This window comes from Falco naumanni, chromosome 4 (assembly GCF_017639655.2).
Source record: "Falco naumanni isolate bFalNau1 chromosome 4, bFalNau1.pat, whole genome shotgun sequence".
NCBI lineage: Eukaryota > Metazoa > Chordata > Aves > Falconiformes > Falconidae > Falco > Falco naumanni.
This window is the reverse complement of record NC_054057.1, coordinates 109060843-109082990: the sequence shown is the minus strand read 5'-3', so window position 1 is coordinate 109082990 and position 22148 is coordinate 109060843. Positions and strand designations below refer to the sequence as shown.

The following is a 22148-nucleotide window of genomic DNA, read 5'->3' as shown; positions in this document are numbered from 1 at the left end:
TTACTTCTTAAATTTAAATGGAAATTCCCTCCACATCGTAAGTTACTTTTCACTCCTGTTAGGAGAAAGTGTGGCAAAAAAACAGCCTAGGTTTTATCTTCTGGAAGTCAGAACAGAAATTAAAACTCCTCTTTTGCAGGTTAAAGGCGCTTACTCTTTCTACTTACAACACTTTACTAGCTAATACTTCTCACTTGTAACTGGAACTGAGAACAGGCAAGTTTCACGAATCACTTCATTGTAAAGGATCACCTCCTCCAAGCTCAGGAGTGGTGTCCCAAGGAAGAGGAGCTCCAGGAGGCACACCAGGAGGCCTGCAGGAATGAACAAGGAGCCCCTGGACCGAGGCAAACCCAGGACAGAAGCCTACAGAGGGTGGAAGCAAGGACAGGTAGCCTGGGAGGAATACAGGGTAATTGTCCGAGCAGCCAGGGACCAGGTCAGGAAAGCTAAAGCCCCGAGAACATTACATGTGGCCAGGGACATCCAGGGCAACGGGAAAAGCTTCTGTAGGTACGTTGGTGGTAAAAGGAAGACTAGGGAAAACGAGGGCCCTCTCTGGAAGGGAATGGGAGAGCTGGTTACCTGGGACATGGAGGCGGCTGAGGTACTCGGTGACTTTTGCCTCAGCCTTCGCTGGCAAGTGCTCCAGCCACACCGCCCAGGTGGCAAAGGCAGGGACCGGGAGGATGAAGGGCCACCTGCTGTGGGAGACGTTCGGGTTCGAGACCATCCAAGGAACCTGATGGTGCGCAAGTTCACGGGACCTGATGAGCTGCATCCACAGGTCCCGAGAGAACTGGCGGATGATGTGGCTCAGCCACTCCCCACCCTATTTGAGACGTCGTGGCAGTCGGTGAAGTTCCCACTGACTGCAAAGGGGGAAGCATAACCCCCACTTTTAAACGGGGAAATAAGGAAGACACAGGAAACTACAGGCTGGTCAGTCCCACCTCTGTGCCCAGCAAGATCATGGAACAGATCCTCCTGGGAACTATGCTGAAGCACGTGGGAAATAAGGAGGGGACTGGTGAAAGCCAACACAGATTCACTAAGGGCTACTCGTGCCTGACAAATTTGGTGGCCTTTTACAACTGGGTTACAGTATTGAGGGATGAGGGAAGAGCAACTGATGTCATCTACCTGGACTTGTGCAAAGCATCTGATGCTGTCCCACATGACATCCTTGTCTCTAAACTGGAGAGGTGTGGGTTTGATGGATGGACCACACGGTGAATAAGGAATTGGCTGGATGGTTGTGCTGAAAGAGCTGTGGTCAGTGGCTTGATGTTCAAGTGGAACCAGTGCTGAGTGGTGTTCCTTGAGGGTTGGTACTGGGACCGGTGCTGTTTCACATCTTTGTTGGCAACATGGACAGCAGGATTGAGCGCACCCTCAGCAAGTGTGCTGGTGACACCAAGCTGAGTGGTGCGGTTGGCCCACCTGAGGGATGGGGTGCTGTCCAGGGGGACCTCGACAGGCTTGAGAGGTGGGCCTGTGCAAAGCTCATGAGGTTCAGCAAGGCCACGTGCAAGTTCCTGCACCTGGGTCAGGGCAAACCCAAGCACAAACACAGGCTGGGCAGTATGGATTGAGAGCAGCCCTGAGGTAGAAGGACTTGGGGGGGCTCAACATGGCCCAGCTGTGTGTGCCTGCAACCCAGAAAGCCAACAGTGTCCTGAGCCGCATCACAAGCCGCATGGCCAGCAGGTTGAGGGGGGTGATGCTGCCCCTCTGCTGCGCTCCCGTGAGACCCCTCTCCTCTGCAGTACTGCAGCCAGCTCTGGGCCCCCGGCACAAGAAGGACATGGACCTGCTGGAGCCAGTCCAGAGGCAACGAAGATGATCAGAGGGCTGGAGCACCTCTGCTATGGAGAAGGCTGAGAGCTGGGGTTGTTCAGCCTGGGGAAGAGGAGGCTCTGGGGAGACCTTACAGCAGCCTGCCAGTACCTAAAGGGTACAAGAAAGCTGGGGAGGGACTTTCTACAAGGGCATGTCGTGACAGAACAAGGGGCAATGGCTTTAGGCTGAAAGGGGGTAGATTTAGATTAGGTATTAGGAAAAAGTTTTTTACCCTGAGGATGGTGAGACACTGGCCCAGGCTGCCCAGAGCAGCTGTGGGTGCCCCATCCCTGGCAGTGCCCAAGGCCAGGCTGGACGGGGCTGGTGGAAGGTGTCCCTGTCTGTGGCGGGGGGGGGGCGGGAACTAGATGATCTTTAAAGTCCCTTCCAACCCAAACCATTCTATAATTGTATGATCCTTTCAGAATAAGGAACCAGTAATTGATTTGCTTGCATACAAGTGTCTTAGGGTACCCTTCCACCCTCCTCCTATTGTTAACTACCCATTGCCTAGTAACTTCCTACATCATTTCAGGCAGTAGTTATCAATTTTGCCACTAGTTAAGTGCAAATATAAAAGTAAAAAATTCAGCTTTTATGATTCTTGTTTAATCCTAAACCTTCAGTATTGCCCTATTTTATCTAAGAAACAGCACCAGGATCTTTTTCCTCAAAGTGATAATGAACACGCTCATTACTGAACTACATGAAAAGACCTCCATAAAACCCTCAGACTGGTAATGACTTAGGTTAGGCATGAATGGTGAGGATGTACAATGTTAGCAGAGGAATAAAAGGCCAGCTGCTATTCGTATTTCTAGAGTAGCCATAGAAGTATTTCCCTGATTATTTTTTTAAATTAAGTTCATTCCACCCAACATTACATAATGGGGTGTGTGGTTTGGGGTGTTTGTTATAGTTTCAACAATCTAATGCAATTTAGAAGTGGGGTCGCTCCCAGCAAGGCATCAGAAGAGCAGTTTAAATCTTGACTATTTAACACTCAGACCAGCAAAGTATGTTATGTTGTCTCAGAACATCTACAGTATTGGAATGTATCTCCACAAGACCAAAGAAGGGCTTGGTCTTCAAGGAGTAGAAACCATACATTCTACAGAGGAAAACTTAATGTTACTGTGATTTACTTTAGGGTTTTTTTAGGAAACTTTGTAGTTATTATGAAGCGTATCCTAGGAGAGAACAAGGACATAAGCCACAATTATGCAAACCCCTTAAAATAATGAAGCACCACTACAGAGACAAAGCGTAGATCCTGAGAACATGTAGCCTTTCCGTTTTATGCTATCAAAATAGCACTGATTTCTTCTTACAAAAAGCCTGGCTTCCAAAAATTTGTCCATCATCTCTTCTCAACAAGACTGCAGTTAAAGAAACAGATTTGTGTGTCACATGCATTACATTAATAACGTTCAGGCATTGCAAGGATTGTATCACAAGAAAGCAGGTACATTCACTACCCTGAAGCACTGAGAAATGACTCATCTGCTGAAGCAAAGGCTTGAAAGAACGATCTCCCACATGCTCCGTCTTTATAGAAAGAGAATGGATTGCCATAAAATAAGGATCCTATAGAGCAAGGGCAAGAAGAGACAGAAGCGATTCTGATCACATTAGGGCTGGAGCTACAACTGAAAGAATCGGTCGTTTAAGTAACTGACTGAGCAGAGAGCACCTCCCGCCCTGCAGACCATTTTGCCATCCCCCTCCAGCACACCAACAGCATGCCCTTCCAGGGACAGAGCCACCTCCCAGAGCCAGGCTTACTCTGATGAAACCTTCCAGTCAGAACGTGGGCACACGGTGGCAAACGCCACAGGTTTTAGCAGAAACGCAATGGCGTGAAGCCCTCTACTATTTTCTTTTACAATGTAATCCAGCAGACATTCTGGACTCTGAAACCATGGCATCAGCATAACGCCTTCAGACCTCCTCCATTTTAATCAGTTCATGAGCAGGTCCAAGAAAAATTCCTCCAGCTCTATAGAACAAGGATTATGAAGCAAATTAGACAAGCAGTGAAGCCAGAAATTACTGAAATGTTCAGTCACTTAGCCTTGACATTTTAGAGTCCTCTTTGGATCTAGCCAAAATACTTAGGCAGACCATTCCTTGCTTTTCTAAACAGAATGCAAGAACAGTGAAAAATGCTGACAACAGGATTCATGGATGACTCAGCCATATTTACAGAGTCCGTAATTAGCCGTGAGCATCCTTGCTTTGTTTGTTCAGCTTCCTCAGATTTCTTTTTTCATGAAATAAATCAGGTAGTTACAACAAAAGGCCAAGTAGCTACCAACTGTTGGTTCATTTAGTAGCTCTGCTTTTTGTCTGAATAATTCTCTTACGTGAGCTGCCAGCTACAGCAGGCCTTAGAGGAGAACGATACTTCTTCCTAAGAGGGTCCAGAAAATCTGCTAGAACAGAAGTCAACTGTTTCTTATGAATCCAGATTTGGAAAAGTGACTTTTGCTTTGAGCTTCCAAGAAAGATGACTCTCCAAAAGCAGGTATAGATTGGTTTAGAGTTTAAAGGTAGGCCTATTTATGCTATCAGTTTTAAGGGAGTGCTATTTTAAGTCTCTCTTCAGCATCCCAAAGCAATGACCACTGTATTTCTTCCCTCTGCAGTGTGCACACTACTCTACGATGACACCTTTTTCCAGGTGTCCTTATGCATTTCTCCAAGATCTGGACGTAAGACTTAAATTATTCTGATACCTCAGTTCTGAAGGATGCTGTGGAAAGCATTCTCTAAAGGAACCAGATTACATCTGCTGTATGCAGCGCAGCAATGCCAATTAATTCACAATTACTTCAGGAAGCACAGCATATTTTAGTGCCAAAGGATTACAAATAACATAGTAGTCCGTAGTCACAGCAGACCTAGCTCTTCAAAGTCAAACACTCACTTACAATTGATAAAGTGCACAATCAAAGCGACACTCAGATATCCTGCTAATGTTATCTCGGTAGCATATAGTCCTCTGTAGCTGTGCTTCTGAGAAGTCTATTGTCATTTTTGCAAAGACACGCATTGGTCAGGAGGTTACTTACAGCAGTGCTTTTCAAAGCAGTTCATTTCAAAACCAAAGGCAGCAGAAAAAAGATGATGAAAAAAATAAAGAGCTGTGACATCTCAGGCAAGTCAAGCTTATCTCCATATATTCTGAGCACATATTAAATGACAACGTGTGAGCTGAAATCCTCATCTTCATTGCAGAGTGGAAACTTTCCTTGATTTATGCATCAGAGCTGAGGGGTTTATTAGAAGGCTAGAAATTTAAATGAATTCTTGATGGATTTTTTATATTTGTTTGAGCACGAAGGGACTTTTTTTCCCTAAAAAAACTGAATGATGGTAAGCCATCTTAATTCATGCATACGATTGGTTTACAGTATCTAGAAAGGAAGGATTTGACTGATTTAAGTTCAAGGTTTGTTTAGTATGAGTGATATGCTCCAGTCTTTACCACTTCAAAAGTTTTGAAGATCAAATTAAGTTTGACTCTATAACAAAAGCACGCAAAGAAATTGGAAGGCTGAAGATATCCAGAGAACGTTCTCTAACTGTACCCTTACAACACTTCAAAACGTAGTTCTTGAGTATACGACTTGGGACTTTTGCACCATACACAATACAGGTCAGAATAAAGCTTGACTAAAACCAGGAGCAAGTCTGTTTACCTTCAAACTATTTTTTCCATGTGTCACATGCCAAGTGTATGTAGTATTCCATCCAGCCCTATTAATTTTGGCTCCAGTCTCTAGTTTTCTATAGAGATACTGTTTGTTGCATTAGAATTCAGAGGAGGAATCTTATTCCCCTGATAAAGTTAACTGTTATAAATAAATGACAGGGGTATCCCAAGTAGTGTGCTTGATTTAATCAACAATAAGTTAATGAGGCCAAATTGATGGCAGAAATTAGGCAAGACTAGCTGACAGGTACTTACAGATATGTTCAGCAGATAAGACTGTAGAATCAATATGGGATTTCAGCAAGTAAGGGCATCCATTACGGAGATAAGTTAAAATGCTTTACTTTCTCCTCTTAACCTCAACAGAAGACAGCTAATGATAGGGCAAAGCAAGGAGGCACAAAAGGTTAAGGCTTTCAGTTAGTTATTTTTACTAAAGAAGTCACAGAAACCTTTACAGGCTTCACTACACTTTAAGAACAAGAAGTACGCATGAAGAGTTGTCTTACTTAGTTTTGTTCATCTTTGAAAAGGCGACAAAATCTACAGCTTCATTTACAAAAGAAGGTAGAACAACATGCGTATAGTTTGAAATCGCGTGATATAATGTTTGGTTGCTACCATTACCAAATCTAGTGATATATCTCTCTGATATTGGTGGCCACAGCAATCTGAAGATAAACGTTAGGACCAGACACTAAAAAAAAAAGCAACACATTCACCAAACTCAAAGAACTCCTTGGCCTCTACTTCCATATCACAGAACACAAGGATGTCTACACCTACACTCCACCACTCACCCAAGCTCAGCATAGTTACACTTCTCTAATAAATAAAGGTTTTGTTCATCAGTTCACAAGTCTGCTTTCAAGTACACACCACGTGTGCAATAGATTATAAATGACTGACCCTGGCAGTGTTCAAAGATGGGGCTTGGAGCAACCCAGTCTAGTGCCCCTGCCCATGGCACAGGGGTGGAACTAGGTTGTCTTTTATGGTTCCTTCCAACCCAAACCCTTCTATGATCATCAATTATATATGTAAATGATTTTTTTTTCCTTCTCTCATCCAATCCCCTGTATGAGCATGTTAGTGTAAGACATCTCCACGGTTATTGCAAATTGTACTGGGAAACTTACAGCCAGAGGCACAATTTGTTTCTATGCACAAAAGCTACATGGGTTCTCTTTCCTAATACTGGAAAACACATCTCAGAAGTCTCTAATGTCAACTTAAAATTGCCATAACCCACTACAGAAACCTGTCCTCTCCCCCACCTCCCAAATGGGGAATGTTCACACACAGTGTGAGGAAATTTGAAGATTTATCAAAGTATAAATAAAGGAAAACTAAAGTCACAAAAAAAAACCCAACAAAAATACAAACAAACCACCAAAAAAGCCTGCAAACCCCACCAGCTTGGAACAGGAGGCCCTTGTCTCCTTCCCCCGCTTATCACGTACGGGAATGACTCAAGGTTGACCTTTCTTGGGATCTCATTAGTCTTGCGCAGGTAGCCGTATTGTCGTGGTGGGTTTTTTCCCTCTCCAAACACCTTTAGTAAATAAAAATCTGTCCTGATCTTGCTTAAAGTTAACTTTCACTTTTAAAGCCAAATAATGAAAAATTCTAAGTAGGTCTCGGGAAAAAAAGTGTTCCCATATTTATGAACTGAATAGTAACATTTATTCAAAATAGTATGTTTTTGCTCTACAGGCTGCGCTAGAAGCACAGGCTCTGTAACTTGCTTCCCGTAAAAACATTTAGCTGCCCCAAAGGCGTCAGTCACACGCAGCTGCCGTGACGCCTGTACTGGCACACAATGACCTAGACACCCAATCCTTCCTCCTCATTGTCCACATCAGACGGACAACATCTCCTCAGTTCAACTTGTGTATCCCATAGATCAACTCTAAAAGTACTTTCCAAAGGCAGCCAAGAGGCTGCCACAGCAGCTTCCAATATGCACAATACACAGCTCAGACCTCTCAACACTTCTCCTAGAGCAGGGAAAACACATTTTTTAACAGCAAAGCTGGTTACATTTCAGTAAAATACAAACTAAATTACTGGTGGTGATAGTGACCAGCCATTTAAGTAGTCTGATTTGTACCTAATCTAAAGGTACCATGGACTCTTGAAGAAGAGCAGCCCAAGTTTTCTGCCCAGCAGGTTCTGAGAGTTTATAAGAAAGTGTACAAAACTGTCTCCTACTTTCCTAAGTGAGCAGGAGTCCCTGCCTGGGGGGTTCAAGGGCTTGAGCATGGCTGTAAGGATGGTAACCACCCAAACAGCACTTCTTGACTTCTACTGGCATCTGTTCCTCCTGCTCTCCTTCCACTTCTCCATCCACCTCACACAAATACCCCACAGAAGGTTGTGCCCTATTTCAGTTTCACGGACAGCACCAGTGCACCCACAGCCCCACCTGATTTTTGGCAGGGGTCCCTGTCAGTGGTGCACTCCACTCCCCATGCCTCTGAACAGGACCGCGTGGCCACCACAAGTCAGGAACTTCTGAGAACACCCTGAGTACAGACAAAGCTATTGACAGCCCCATAAAAATGGTACAAAAATTGACATTTCCTCTGGAAAGCAGGGGAAGAACTGGTGGGGGGTGGGGGGAGGGAATCAACCAACAATCACCACCTCAGCCATAAACATGCCTTCACAACCACTCCAACTCGCTTCTTCAATAGTTCCTCGGAAGCAGTTACATCACACACAAAGCTTTAGCCTTGATTCCAATTATTTATGATGTCTATTTTAGGATACTGATTTTTCTTCTGTACTGTGATAACATAAAATGTTGTTCTTTTTGTCTTTATGTTTTTATTAGCACATGATTCTGTTCTCAGTGTCTCCAATACACGTTTGCTTACTGCATCTTCCATTTACTGACAATTGCACTTACTGGAATACTTCCAAAAGTATCATTAAAACAGTTCAGATGAGGAACCAGATACCTAAACCACGGTTCACTCCTAATCCAAGGCTCATTCTTGAATTACACTGAGGCATAAAACTACCAAGAATATAGATTTTAAAAAAGCAAAAAGGGAAAAAGGCATCAGTATATTTTTACACATCTATTTTTGCTGCACATTTTCCTGTTGGATTGAATTAGTCTAACCATGACTACTTGTGTAAAGCATTGAGATCAGAAAGAAAAATTGTGAATGTTCTCTCTTTGATTTTAAGTTGTCAATGCACAGACTCCTACGTAAACATTGCTGCATTGTGCCTGAACCTTGCATCTTGCATTGCAAGGTACCTTTGGCTAAAAGTCCTATCTGTAAGTGTCTAGCATACGAGTTCTTTCAAAAGAAAGATTATACACAAGGAGGTATTTTTTATCAGCAGTACATAGAGACAAATCATTAACAGAACTCACTGTGTTCTACTCATGATCCTATCAGTTTGCACATGCACATGTATTTCCAATAATTAGTGTAGATTATTTCTAGTGGAGAGGAAATTATACCAGTTAATTCTATTCCTAAAGTCAGATTTTATTATTCACGTCCTCACAGGGCTATGCAAATATAATCACACCTCCATTAAAAAAAAAAAAAAAAAGGAAAGAAAAAGCCCTAGTTTAAATTCATAAGATAAACCAACTTCAGCTCATACCCTGTCCTCTGGAACTCCTGCACCAGCTACAGCAGCGGTTCTGCTGGACTCACTGTGCCACTGTTCTGTGTTCTAAACCTGCCCCCATCACCAGCTGTATGTGATGGACACATCTCTGCCTACATCACAGGCCAGGGAAAAATTTGTGTCACAAGGGTACCCAGATTCCATGTTCTTCTGAAAAGCAGATGAAGGAGGCAGAAGGCAACCTCATTTAGTATGAGCTGCACAGCAGGCTGCCTTCAGCTCGCTGAAAACACTAGTTCATTTAGAGGTGATTCTCATTGTCCCAAACAGCTAACAGATGTGTCAAGTTTTACTCAAAACGCACATGAGTCCTGCCTGTCTTGCCTAGAGTGAGGGCATGGAAACAAGAATTCAACCGGGTAATTACAAACTGTTCAGCAGATGCTCCAGACCAACTTTAACCAAAGCCCTTGAAGAACACGACGAACTACACAAAGTATAAAATAGTCTATGATTTTTCCTTCTTTATTCTCATATTCCATCCCCTAGATTTAGCGTGTTTCATGTGTATTCTAATAGAAAAGAACAAAACCAACTGAGATGGAACAGCAAAATCATTAAGGAAATCCAAAATACTTTATCTACACAAGAAAGAAATCCGGTGGCACCACAAGCACTCAACTTACTGAATTAAGTTGTTCACACATATTGCTCATTAAGGCAGCCTTATCTTACACAGTAACCAATGGGACTACTTCTGAACAAGAACAACTCCTTCAAGGACTGAGTATAAAAACTAGCTGCATTGAATTAATGTGAAACCACTTACAAAGCTTTGTCTTTTACAGATTGCAAATTCAACAACTGCCAGCCTGTCAAGAGAATTCTGTTGAGCACAATCAGTACTTAGAAACTTATACAAATTACAGTCATCTATTTCCAGTGCAAATAATTTTAGACATAATGCTTACATATGCTGGTTTATCCACCTGGATGGTATCCAGTTTTTAGCAAGACTTGATTCTACTTTTCAGTATAAAAATTGGAATCTTAGTAATTCAGAAGTCAAAAATAGCGGTGTAATACACTACCTGAAATGAAAAACTCCATTAAACTGCAGACACCTACTCATGTTTACACAACTATTTAAAAAAAAAAAATCCAGCATTTTTCCCTTTAATTCACCTATCAGTACAACACTACTGTATCTCCTTGCCAAATGAGTCTAAGGTAATAGCATTAACGGAGGGAAAGACAGTTACCTTAGTTCACACAGATTTTTTTTTCTACAAAATATAGACAGTGTAATGGCACTGATGCTTAGAATCATTTACAGTACCTGAAACTTCTGAGTCATGAAACACATGTTGAAAAGCAATCCAGAAAAATAAAACCCTTACTATAGGAAGCACAGAATTGTGGACTTCTTTTGAAGACTCAGGTTAAAGAGGTCCCCTCAGCCGCCCCCCCTCCCACCAGCTAGCACAACCATGCAGTTACACAGGATGCTCCGAGGCAGTGATATAATTTTGGCTGTAATACCTGGGGAACTAGAACTCTGCTAACTCACTTCTTGACTAAACTGCCTCAAAAAAGCACAGTATGACTCTTGTTTTTCTTCTTCCAACAGAGGATGTGTAAAAACAATAGAAGGCTTATGAAATAAAGTGTATGCTTCTGACTTACATTATCATTGTTAACTTTCTGAAATTGTACTTGCTAAAATACCTACACTATTGCAGCTGCTGAATGCTAAAAAGTCACTGATCAACTACCCATACTGGACTGGCATGTAATTTTTTTTAATTTTTTGAAAATTACGTTTTAGAATGTAATTGCTGATCACATTAATAATTCTGCTGGGCAAGTCCGATATGTAATTTATAACACTTGGACCGATTGTTCAGGTATATGGTCAACCTTTTTTTGAAAATCAGAAACTTTTAAAACACCTCTAACTAGGCAAGTTAAAAAAAAAAAAAAAAAAAAAAGGCACTCAGTATCACCAGGAAATTTTGAAGGTCTCTTTCCAGTTTACAACTAATTCCCATAATCTCTTTCCCAAAAAATCAAGTGCCTAAAATACCACTACTGATGCTGCCAAGTTATTTTGTTACACTGAATGCAATTACACTTGAGGAAAAAGCTTTACTACTGTGAGTTCATTCCACTTAAGAGTAAAAAGAACATGAAGTGACAAATTTGTGAAAACAGACAGTGGCTTCCCTTGTCAGGGCAGCCATATAAAGCATATATATGGCCATGCTCTGCTCTCCGATTTACAATCTCTGATGAAATCAACTCACCGTATACCCCGAGCAGGGCAGGGGTGTAGGTAGGGCACACGGTAGTTTCAGATACATGAGCACACTAAAAACAGAGGCAAAACTCCAGCTAACCTGGCTGCATGAAGCAGTATCACCTTCCCCTCTCCCAACTTGGCAAGTGTCTTGCAATCACCACCCAAACCTCCATTCCCTGCTTCCTTTGTCAGAGAATCTTGTGACTTTCCTCAGAAGGCTGACGGGGAAGGACTGCCATCAGCCACCAGCCCACGCGCTGCAGTTACATTGGTTGTGCAGAGTATCTAAGAAGATTATTCTGCTTGACACGCAAGTTGTTACCTTCTTACCATGTCTCACAAAGACAAGCCTTGCTGAAGCAACAGCGAAGAGAGCAAAAATTCCCGTTTGATCAGGAACCCTTTCACCACCAATACAGTTTACATTCACTGTGTACCGAAAAGGCGTTCCTATCCCATACATGTCACAGAGCACCCAACAAAACATATTCAGTCATAGGATCATTTAGGTTGGAGAAGACCTTTGAGAGCATCACGTCCAACAATTAACCCAGCACTGCCAAGGCCACCACTGAACCACGTCCCTCAGCACCACGTCTACACAGCTTTTAAACACCCCCAGGCATGGAGACCCCACTGCCTCCCTGGGAAGCCTGTTACAATGCTTCAACACCTTTTCAGTGAAAAAAAAAATCCTAATACCTGATCTAAGCCTCCCCTGGTACATCTTGAGGCCCTTTCCTCTTGTCTTATCACTCGTGACTTGGGAGAAGAGCCCCACCCCCACCATGCTGCAGCCCCTGTCAGGCAGCTGTAGAGCGCAATAAGGTCCCACCGAGCCCCCTCCTCTCCAGCCTGAACCCCCGGTTCCCCCAGCCGCTCCTCACAGGGCTTGTGCCCCAACCCCTTCCCCAGCCCCATTGCCCATCCTTGGACACGCTCCAGCCCCTCTACATCCCTCTTCCAGTGAGGGGCCCAAACCTGACCACTATGTTACTATCAGTTCATTTCAAACTAACTCACCAATGGTGGTGTTTGGTACACTTAGTCCAGAGCTCACCTATCTGTACCATCATCCAACCATCTACCGTGGGCTTTGACCACAGACAACATCGTTTGCACCAGCTGGTTGTGGCGTTGTGCGGGTTTTTTCCTTCCAGTTCCTCTCCCGATTACAAATTTAGTTCTGAATGGTCAAACAGGTAACAGTACAAGACAACACTGATGCTGTTCTGCCTCCGAGAAAGATCTTCCAATTAACTGCCAGATTTCTAAGTAGTCAAAAAATTAAACAACTAACAAGCCTCAAGAGCCTCTTACAGTTCCGTGCAACACCAGAGCTTAGCAGAAACAAATTGTGAGAAACCTTCTGAGCACCTTGGATTCTACCGATTATTGATTTTAGTAAGCCTTCCTAATCCTTCACATACCATTTCATAAAACAATTTCTAAGGTATAACGCCAATGCAAAGTCTGGAGAAAAATAAATCCAGTCCGGTATTAACTCTTATAGATAAGCGTGTGGTCCTCTGGCAGTCGGAAGGGCAGAACAGACATTCTGGTTGCAAACAGGAATGCTGGCACAAGGCTTCAGAAACAATAATACCAACAATCTAGGGCTAATTTGCTTTCATCAGCTTCAAGAACATCTGGAAAAAACAATTACAGTTGTTTGTTAATAACAGCTTAATTCTAAGATGTTAGTAAGAGATGTAAGTTACTGAAGAAAAAAAATCTACTCTGGAAATACTGCTCACCTTTTAAGAACGCTCACACACTAATGCTTGCATCTCCAGACTTCACTACTTTTATAATTTTATCTAAAGCTAGAATTTAACATTCCGTTGTCTTAAACATCACCCAGTTCCCCAAGTGTGGTTCAAGTGCACAATTAAACGCAAGGACGCAGCTCAAGCCTTGTGGGGAAGATGCTGGGCCTGAAACCAGACTTCCTCATTGCTGGTCCTGTGGTTCCAGCACCTGAGCTCGCCCTCCCACGTCAGCAAGTATACACCATCCCTGGGCAGTATTCCTGGGACCTGGCCCCAGCTCCTGGGGCAAGCTGCGTTCCCCTCTAGTCACAATCATTTTTTCTTCGAGAAGATTGCAGTGTCAGATGTCCTTCCTTGGCAGCCCTGGGTTGCATGGACCCAGCAGCCCCGGTACTTTATCATCACTCACAGCACAAAAATGAAGCGCGAGGGGATGAAGGCAAGCAGTCATCCCAATGAAGTCAGGCACTTACAAAATATTTGTTAAGTGTATAGAGACAGAGCGTACAGTGTGGGGTGAAAAGGAGGAATTGTTCCTATTGCTCAAGGAGATGACCAAAAACTACAGGCAGAGCGCTGATGTGAGCATGGTACAAAGGCTTCCACATCAATAGTATCCCCCCCTCCTGGGAAGTCCCATACCTTACGGCACACCTTTCACATGATTCCACATTGCACAGGATGACAGATTTCTAAGAATAAATAGGAATACTCCCAATCTTATTAAACTTTTTTTTTTTAAGTTTTGCACTCATTCATTCCATAAAAGTAGATCTTCCATCCTGTTTTTAGGGGAAAAAAAAACCATATTCTAATATTACAAGCGTGGAGTTAACTATTAAAGATGACACAAACATTTCTGACAACTTGATCTAACATACTGCTGTCCTTTCATTCTGAAATTCACATTAAAGCTTTGCAATTTTAAAGCCGTGAGCAACTCCACAGCCATCTCAGCTACTAGAAGCTGTTTCCATATATTTTATTTATACAGCAGTAATAAAACTAGTTTAAATTAACATCAAGAACCTCATCATATTCCATTCTACTGTTGAGGGTCAGCCTGATATTTATGTAGAAATCTATTGAAAGATTTTTTTTAATTAGTAACAAATTGTGCTTTTGCACATTTTAAGGACGGGTTATAAAACTGTAGAGAGGCTTTATGGAGGGATGCAAACCAGCCAGAAAAGGCCCTCTTCAGATGCACCCACCGAGCCACTTGGATTGCAAAGCAATACATTTGAACTTGGAAATTAGTTTTATGAGTCCAGCTGTCTCCAAGTCCCCCAAACCTGTACTTTGCAGGTTATCAGAGAGAAGGCTGAGTCACACAAAGTAGATTTTACTGGGGTAAAATAAAACAAAAACACACAAAACTTTGCTTCCTGCTAGACTTTGTCTCAATTACTGAAGTTTGACAAGGTCTGTTTAACAGCCATTCCTTCCACTCCCCACAGCACAGAATGAGGCTGATACTTGTACAATCCTTCCCTGCTCTAAATTAAACTAGACAATTACTTTTCCACTTAATCTAATGTACACCTTTACATGAAATTAGCCTTTTTGCATGGCCCTTAACTAACACAAAACTTTACACCTCCTCCATCTATTTACTTACTGAGAAGAATTACAGGCCGAGACTTTTCTTTTGGATCAGCTAAATAACTTAGCTGATGTTTTCTGCACAGCTAGTGCTTCTACTGACCCTTTTCTCTTCTTTTTTTTAATTCAGGTTCTCCCCTCTTTCCTTGCATTTTTCCTAAGTTAGTTATGTGGATATTCATGGAACACCACAGGTTTCTGGCAACAGCCTTGGCACCTCTCAGTTCAGGAGCAATAAGAACACCCTGCTTTTATGCAGTATTGTTACTTTAGAGTTTACCCCGTTCATTTCTCCTTTCAAAAGCACACAACTGGAAAGAAACACAAAACCCTAAAGAGGACAGGTGAATTCCAGTGGTCTGACTGAAGATTTATTTTGCACAGGGTGGCTGCTGGGACAGGGTCTGGGAGATGCTCTGCGCTGCTGACGACCAACTGACACACCAGCTGTAGCAGTGTTACACCAGCAATACCATGGAGCAATTGTGTGGAGTAGCTACAGTCATCTCAAACATAATTAATTTCACCTCTTTTACTGGCAGAAAAGCAGCAAAAGAATACCTAGGGAAATGGTTAATTAAATCTTAGGTCTCTGAGCCATTCATACTACTGTTAATCTCTTAGAAGAATAAAAATGGGAAAGGAAGGCAAGCCAGAACAGAGGTATTGTTTCTGGAGAGGTTTTAGAGGTTTGCTCATCAGTGATGCTTACTGATCTTCTGAGTCCCTCTGCACCTCGTACGCTGCTTGAATCCTCCATTCTGCTGCCTTGTGCTCCTGAAAACACGCAGGGTCCATAGAAGACTTAAGAGGAACGTCTTCTGGTTACTAAACCTTCAGACATGCTATTCTTGCAAATTTTAGTATGATAGATTATACTACATATATACAGTCATATCTGTAACTGTCAGGTCATGCTACTAAATATTAGAATTGCTTGTAAACCAAATTAAATTTTCTGCTGAAAACATACGAAGACAGATAATTGAAAAGGACCGTCACACTGACAATTTCATAGCTCACTGTGTATGTGTTCATTACATCTGAGTATGCAATTTATCCATTTTAATAGATTTAACAAATACCTAGACTTGAAAATTACAGGGCATTCACCAAAAGGAAACCAATGCAAGTTTATTACAGTACAACAATATTATATGCAGAAAGAGTTTTAAGGGCTTGCACAAACAATAGGATAGTGGTGTTTTGGTCACATAATGAGAAAGCCAAGGGGTGTGTGGGGGGGGAATCAAGATGATTGTTAATTGTTTGAGTGTATTACCTGGAATCATATTGCTTTTCTGCATCAGCTTTGTCTCTGCAGTCAGATTCAGCATTTGCTGCATTTCAGGACGCTTCAAAACATTCTTTGGATAAATTTTCATCATTATGACAAGCTATAAAGCTACTGAAAAACAAATGCACCAAGGCAATAACTTTTGCAACTGAGCAACAGTATAAAATTCTAGGGTATCACTTGTGGTGGATATTCCATTCCAGTCTGGAAAATGCCAGCTATTCCAAATCTCTCAGACAAAAGTCTGATTACACTCAACTGGCAGAGACTAAACCGAACTGAGGGATTCCCAGTCCCATGGCACAACTGGTGCCAGACTGGTATGGCCTGCCAGACCCAGCTGCACATCACAGCTGGGGGAAGGGGGGTGGGGGTGGGGGTGGTGGTGGTGGAGGGAAAGACAGGGACAAAACAAGCCAAAAAACCCCACAACATACATTTATTTGCCTGCCCTTTGGAATCCTAATTCTTCTACGTAATGCTCAGAGTTCTAAGAAAAACTTCTAACAAGACCCTCCTAGAAGAATTAAAAAGTTTAACAAGGATGGTGGTGGTGCAGGTTTGGCAGGAAGCAGGGAGGGAAGGGAGAAGGATGAAGCTGATGCAGAGCAGAGCTGCTCCACAGCTCGATGCCCATGCCATCCAGCGCTGACCCACACGGAATTCAAGAGAGCGATCTGTTTCTCTCTCTGCATCTGCTAGAAGTGCAAAAGTAAAAGCTAATCACTGCACTGGGTCGCCTCGTACCCCCGGTAGCATTGAACATGAGAACGGTCTTGCTCCTGTGTCACAAGCCACTGGACTGTCCTAGGATACAGGTTTCAGTGACAGACGTGCTGAGCTAGCCATCCATCTGATCTCAAAGCAATCTCCTGGCAGAAAGGATGTAAAAAAAAAAAAAAAACCAACCACCACAGCGGCTTCTCTATTTACAGTGATCCTTTTACCTTCAGTGCTCATGCTAGAGTCAAATGCTACAATCCTGATACTTTCCCTTACCGACTGCAAACATAAGCCCTTAACCAACCTCAGCGCAGTATTGGTGCAGTTAGTGCTGAGCCAATATGTTTTATTCCTGGCCCCTCACCTGCTCGCAGCTCCTTGCCATGCTTCACTCCACAGAACCAACTGAACAATCTGGCAGAAGATGCTGGCACAGTACAGTCAGCACACGGATCTGCCAGTATTTTCCTGGTATTTCCATGAGGAGGAATGATATTTAAGCACTATCCCCTATAGACTGACCCGATTTCATCTGAGATGATTACACTTCATCTTCATTTGGCAGAAATCAAGGAAAACAGTCTGAAGCAAATTAACCACAATGTAAAGCATCTACCCAGACACAGGTAAAGAGCTAAGTGAGCTTTTGCCCAAGACAAGACGAAAGCTGACCAGGGTTCTATGCAGGCAGAAATATAAAAGCATGTTCTCGGTGACATTTCACCTCTTCTCTGAAGAAACACAACTTGAGAGAGAGGATGGAAGAGCTGGATGGAAAGACCATTCTAGGAGGAATATGGCTCTGCCTCCTGCTTGCACTGCCCGCGACCGCACGCATCTCTTCGCCTAATTTTAGGTTATCACAGAAGTCTGGAACTGTCCTTGAGTAACTCAAGTGCATGCTGAATAACAGCATTAATTCACTGAACAGCCTCAAACCAGAAGATTATAGCAGCGCTCCAAGCCTCACGCTGCCTGCCCGCAGGTTTCCGTATAGAACACGAGCTGCTGATTGTCACTATCACAACCCTGACGCCTGCGCATGGGAGAAACATGCTCCCTGTAGTAGTGCCAGTTTCTACAGACGCACCGAGTCTGAGCAGACCCTTCCTCTAAGGTGTGGAATTTATCTGGCCAGACATGTAAACATTATTCTACCAGTCTTGCAGCCCAGCCCCTTCACCCAGCAGCCAAACGACACGTGCACACCCCGCAATGAAATCATCTCGGTTCACCGACGCATGCTACAGCGAGGGCTGGAGCTCTGGTAACACTGGGGTTTAGGTAGCATCCAAACCAGATCTGAAGTAACTGGCTTTCAGCTGCATCTCCACACTACTTAAATGCCTCAAAATACAGCCTCTAGGAGAAGAACTTGACTCTCGGGGTGCTCAGCAGCTGCCTCCACATCTGGATGCTCAGATCCTGCAGGAGACTCTGCAGTTTGAAACCAGAACGACTGTCAGGGGTTGAAATGTGACCTCAGTTATAGTTCTGTAAATTCTCATGCCAGTGGACTTATTTTTTCTTTGCGATAGCTGATCAGCACTAGCCTTTCCACAGCTTGCCAGCACATTGGCAACCCCATTGGGAGTTAAAAATCCCCAAGGAATAAAGCTCCGACATCTTCCTACAATCTGGACTGCAGCAGCTTGCCATTTGGTCCGGGGCAGCTGCTGTTTATTCAGATATGTTACAGCTTCTGTATATTCAAATATGTTACAGCTTCCCCGGCAGAGCCTCGAGCTCAGCTCAGTGCCATACACTGGTCTGAAATTCTGCTTGATGAAAAAAAAAAGCATTTCAGAGGGTCTCGGAACACTTCCTGGAGACCCCTGTTTTTCTGATATCAGATCAATTATTCTGCAATTCACCTGTTTTTGTGGATAGTCTGCACACCTATCAATAAGAATTGGATTTTTAATTCTGCAACGGAAGGTCTTGGCTTTGTTTTTTGTTGTTGGGTTGGGGTTTTTTTTGCTGTGTTGTTTTTGTTGTTCTTGTAATAAAGAAAAAAAGAAAAAACCCCACACAAATAAAATACCACTTCCTTAGATGCAAAGTCCTGATAATCCCCCTAAAACAAGCTCATGGGTATTACAGTGAACCCACAGACAGTATTTTGGATCTTGTTATCATTGATAAATGGTCACACTGCTTAAGAATCAAGGCATCTGCTTGATTGTAACAGTCTAATGAACATGGAACACTTTCAGGTTCAAGTACGTAACTTCAACATTTCAGTCCTCTCCAGAGCATATGTACTCTGCAAGTCCGACTCTCACAGCCACATTTTCAGAGATAGGTTTTTTAAAAATATCCTTAACAAGTATAAAATACTGAATAAGTTAAAAGTACCTGATAATTACATTAAATTCCCTAAATTATCTCAATCTTCCAAGTGCATAACGAGTATTGTAATAATAACTCAATGAACGTTCTTGCTGTCAAGAAGAGGAAACTACTAAGAAAGCCTGAACACGTCCGTGGACTTCTCCCCAGCATGGATGCTCCCCCAAAAACTGGCAGGCAGCTGGCTCACAGCTTTGCCAATACAAATGACTATGGAGTATGTATTTGGACTGAAAACAGTGAAAATGAACTACAAATAACCTCTTCCAATTATCAAAACTAATAGAGTCTTAAGCCATACTGGAGACAGAAGCGTTTAGGAAATATCATGTTATCTATTACTGAACTTATCCAAGATTGAAGATCCTTTATTCAAAATACAAATGGCATGCTAAGTAGTACCAATAAAATCCACATTTAAAAAAAAAAAATCTGTTTCAATTGAACACTTTCAAACAAAATTATGCTTTTGAAATACAGTATTTCCTTAGACCAAAGACATCAAGACAGAAAAAATACAATGTACACATACCTGATGCTTCTTGAACTTTCACCTTCAGACCTGTAAAGTAATACACAAATATTTAGGACATAATTACTTCTAGCATTTATAAGCCAGACAGTCTAAAAATGCTAGACCTTCTGATGCATTCTCTCCCTTTGTATTTCAGTTAGTTTCTCAGGCTTGTTGTACTTTCCCTACTAATAACACATTTAAAGAAACCAGTCTAAGTTTAGAATAGATCTATTAGAAGTTAAAAACCAGTTAACAGTGGAAGCCAGTGACCACAATACTAAAATACGGGCTGAGACCCTCTGAACCCTCAACAAAGACCTTCTTTAAATGCGCAATAACAAAGATTTATGTTCCATATTTGCAAGTGAAAAGCACCAACCTCTAACGTTATTCTAGAAGCAGATTAGCTTGTACCTTTGTACTCTTTTTTTTTTTTTTGCTTTTCTTCACTCTGTAGCTGAAAAGGTCATAGGCAAATACATTTAGGAATCTAATCCCCAGGCTTAATAGGCACTATGCAGAAAGGGCTAAGGCTTGCAAATAAAAGTAATTTGAAATATTTAAAAACCCACACTTGTCTGAATTTCATACATGTATAAAGATGAGAGAGAAGATATACCAAGTTACAGAGAGTATAGTTTTTCAAGGTGAGATAATTCTATCAAAACAGGAACAAAGCCTCTCCCCCTTCCCTCTCCAATATTTTTAAAGTAAGGGAATTTAATTTAGTGTCATTCATACAAACAAGGTTTCCTTCTCCAAAGAGGAACCTAAACACAATACTCCCAGCAATTCACCAACACAAAATCCAGAAGAAAACATACAACCATGTGTGCCCAGTTCCCCTCCTTCCCCACTCCAAAATAATCCAGCCTCAGCGCTACAGAAGCCTTAACTACATCAGTAGGCTCTGCAAAACCAGGAATCAGACAAAGCAACGCAAAAGACTCCAGAGCAAACCAGCCTCAGAACACCCCTTCCACATCATCATCTTACCAAGCGACAACATGCTAGCACTGAAGTTGCCTCCTCAAAATCAAAGACAAAGGTACTTCCTCAGGAACTAAAGAATCTTCCCTAGTTTGACTGAAGTGGGGAACAACACAACAAAAAAAACCACAGCCAATTTAATACTAGAATGACCTCCATCTCCAATGATAACTTGCATGTTAATGCTAGAGGCAGTAAAAAAAAGTTACGGCTAGTACATTTTGTAACTCTAATGCCAGAAAGCAAAAAGTATTAAATATCAGAATCTATTTTAGAAATTGGTAGCAAAAATTGATGATTTGTTGGGGTTTTTTTCCCCCTTTACTACATGCTCTGACATTATCTTTAATTTCTTCAAGCTCAAAGAAGTCTAGATGATTTTAAAAGCCCAAGTTGAGGAAAGGAGGAACAGAGGAGCACAGCCCCCTGCCCCATGAGAGCCCGGCAGCAGCAGGAGCGTTGCAATTCAGTGGGCTGAGCGCAGGGGACAGAAAGGTGGCCAGGTATAGCTACAAGTAGGCGTATCAGTATGTTTCTGACAGCTGACATCATCGAATACTGTATAAGAGAAGAGAAATTAGCACAGTGGAAAATTCTTTTGCCCAAAGCCAAGAGAATCCACTTCTGCCTGGAAAGCAGAGTGCTGTAAGCAGCCACACGGCACAATCTCAGCCTGCAACACCCAGCAAAGTGGAGAACCCACAAGGTTTGCTGCAGAGCTGAACTCTGTTTCAATATACACTCTTCTGAAATAGTTACAACGGTCTTTTTACTTGAGATGAAGAGTCACCACTGCTTTTCATTTAAGGAAGTATAGTTTTCGTTTAACAATCTCTGTCACCACTGTAAAAAACTTCCTGTAGCATCTCGCGTACCCGATGCAGTACCTACCCATACAAAGAACTTTCTTGACCTTAACAGCTCTGAGAATTTGGGTGTTACTGGCATCGTTATCTGTTATCACAAGATTCATTTTACTGCACATTAAAAAGAATTTATAAAACAACATGGAATGGAAAAACAATCCCACAAATCCACACCCAGAAAAGCTCTTAAATATTCAAGAGAGAACACTTTGCCAGTTCTTGGTAACGAAGACAGGATCTGATATCAAATGGCTTTACATCCAGCTGCATTACTTCATTGTATTGAAGACATTGCAACATACCGACCTGCGCAAGACATCAGCAGTGGCTGCATTCCAACCCGGCACCCTGCCCTACTACCTAGCAGCCCGACTCCGTCTGCACACACACCCCTCAACACATCCAAGAGGGACCAGAGCAGAGGGGAGGAGAGGACGGCCACAGGACTAAATTCTATCCTCAGACTGCAGCTTCATGAATTCCAAGCTGGCACAGTGTTAATTCATCAGCTCCCGTGCTTCCCTTCTCATTTTTTCAAAGCCTGTCCGTCACTTCAAGTGGTCA

At 42.5% G+C, this 22148-nt stretch overlaps 1 protein-coding gene across 6 annotated transcripts in view; it reads right to left on the bottom strand.

The window, feature by feature from the left end:
* The window catches only part of IQSEC1 (IQ motif and Sec7 domain ArfGEF 1), a 351634-nt gene that overhangs the window by 254552 nt on the left and 74934 nt on the right, over positions 1-22148 (bottom strand). For all 6 annotated transcript variants that reach the window (XM_040593160.1, XM_040593161.1, XM_040593152.1 and 3 more), the window contains exon 2: positions 19744-19773. In XM_040593160.1, the coding sequence (XP_040449094.1) occupies positions 19744-19773 (30 nt within the window). The remainder of the gene's footprint in view (positions 1-19743; positions 19774-22148) is intronic.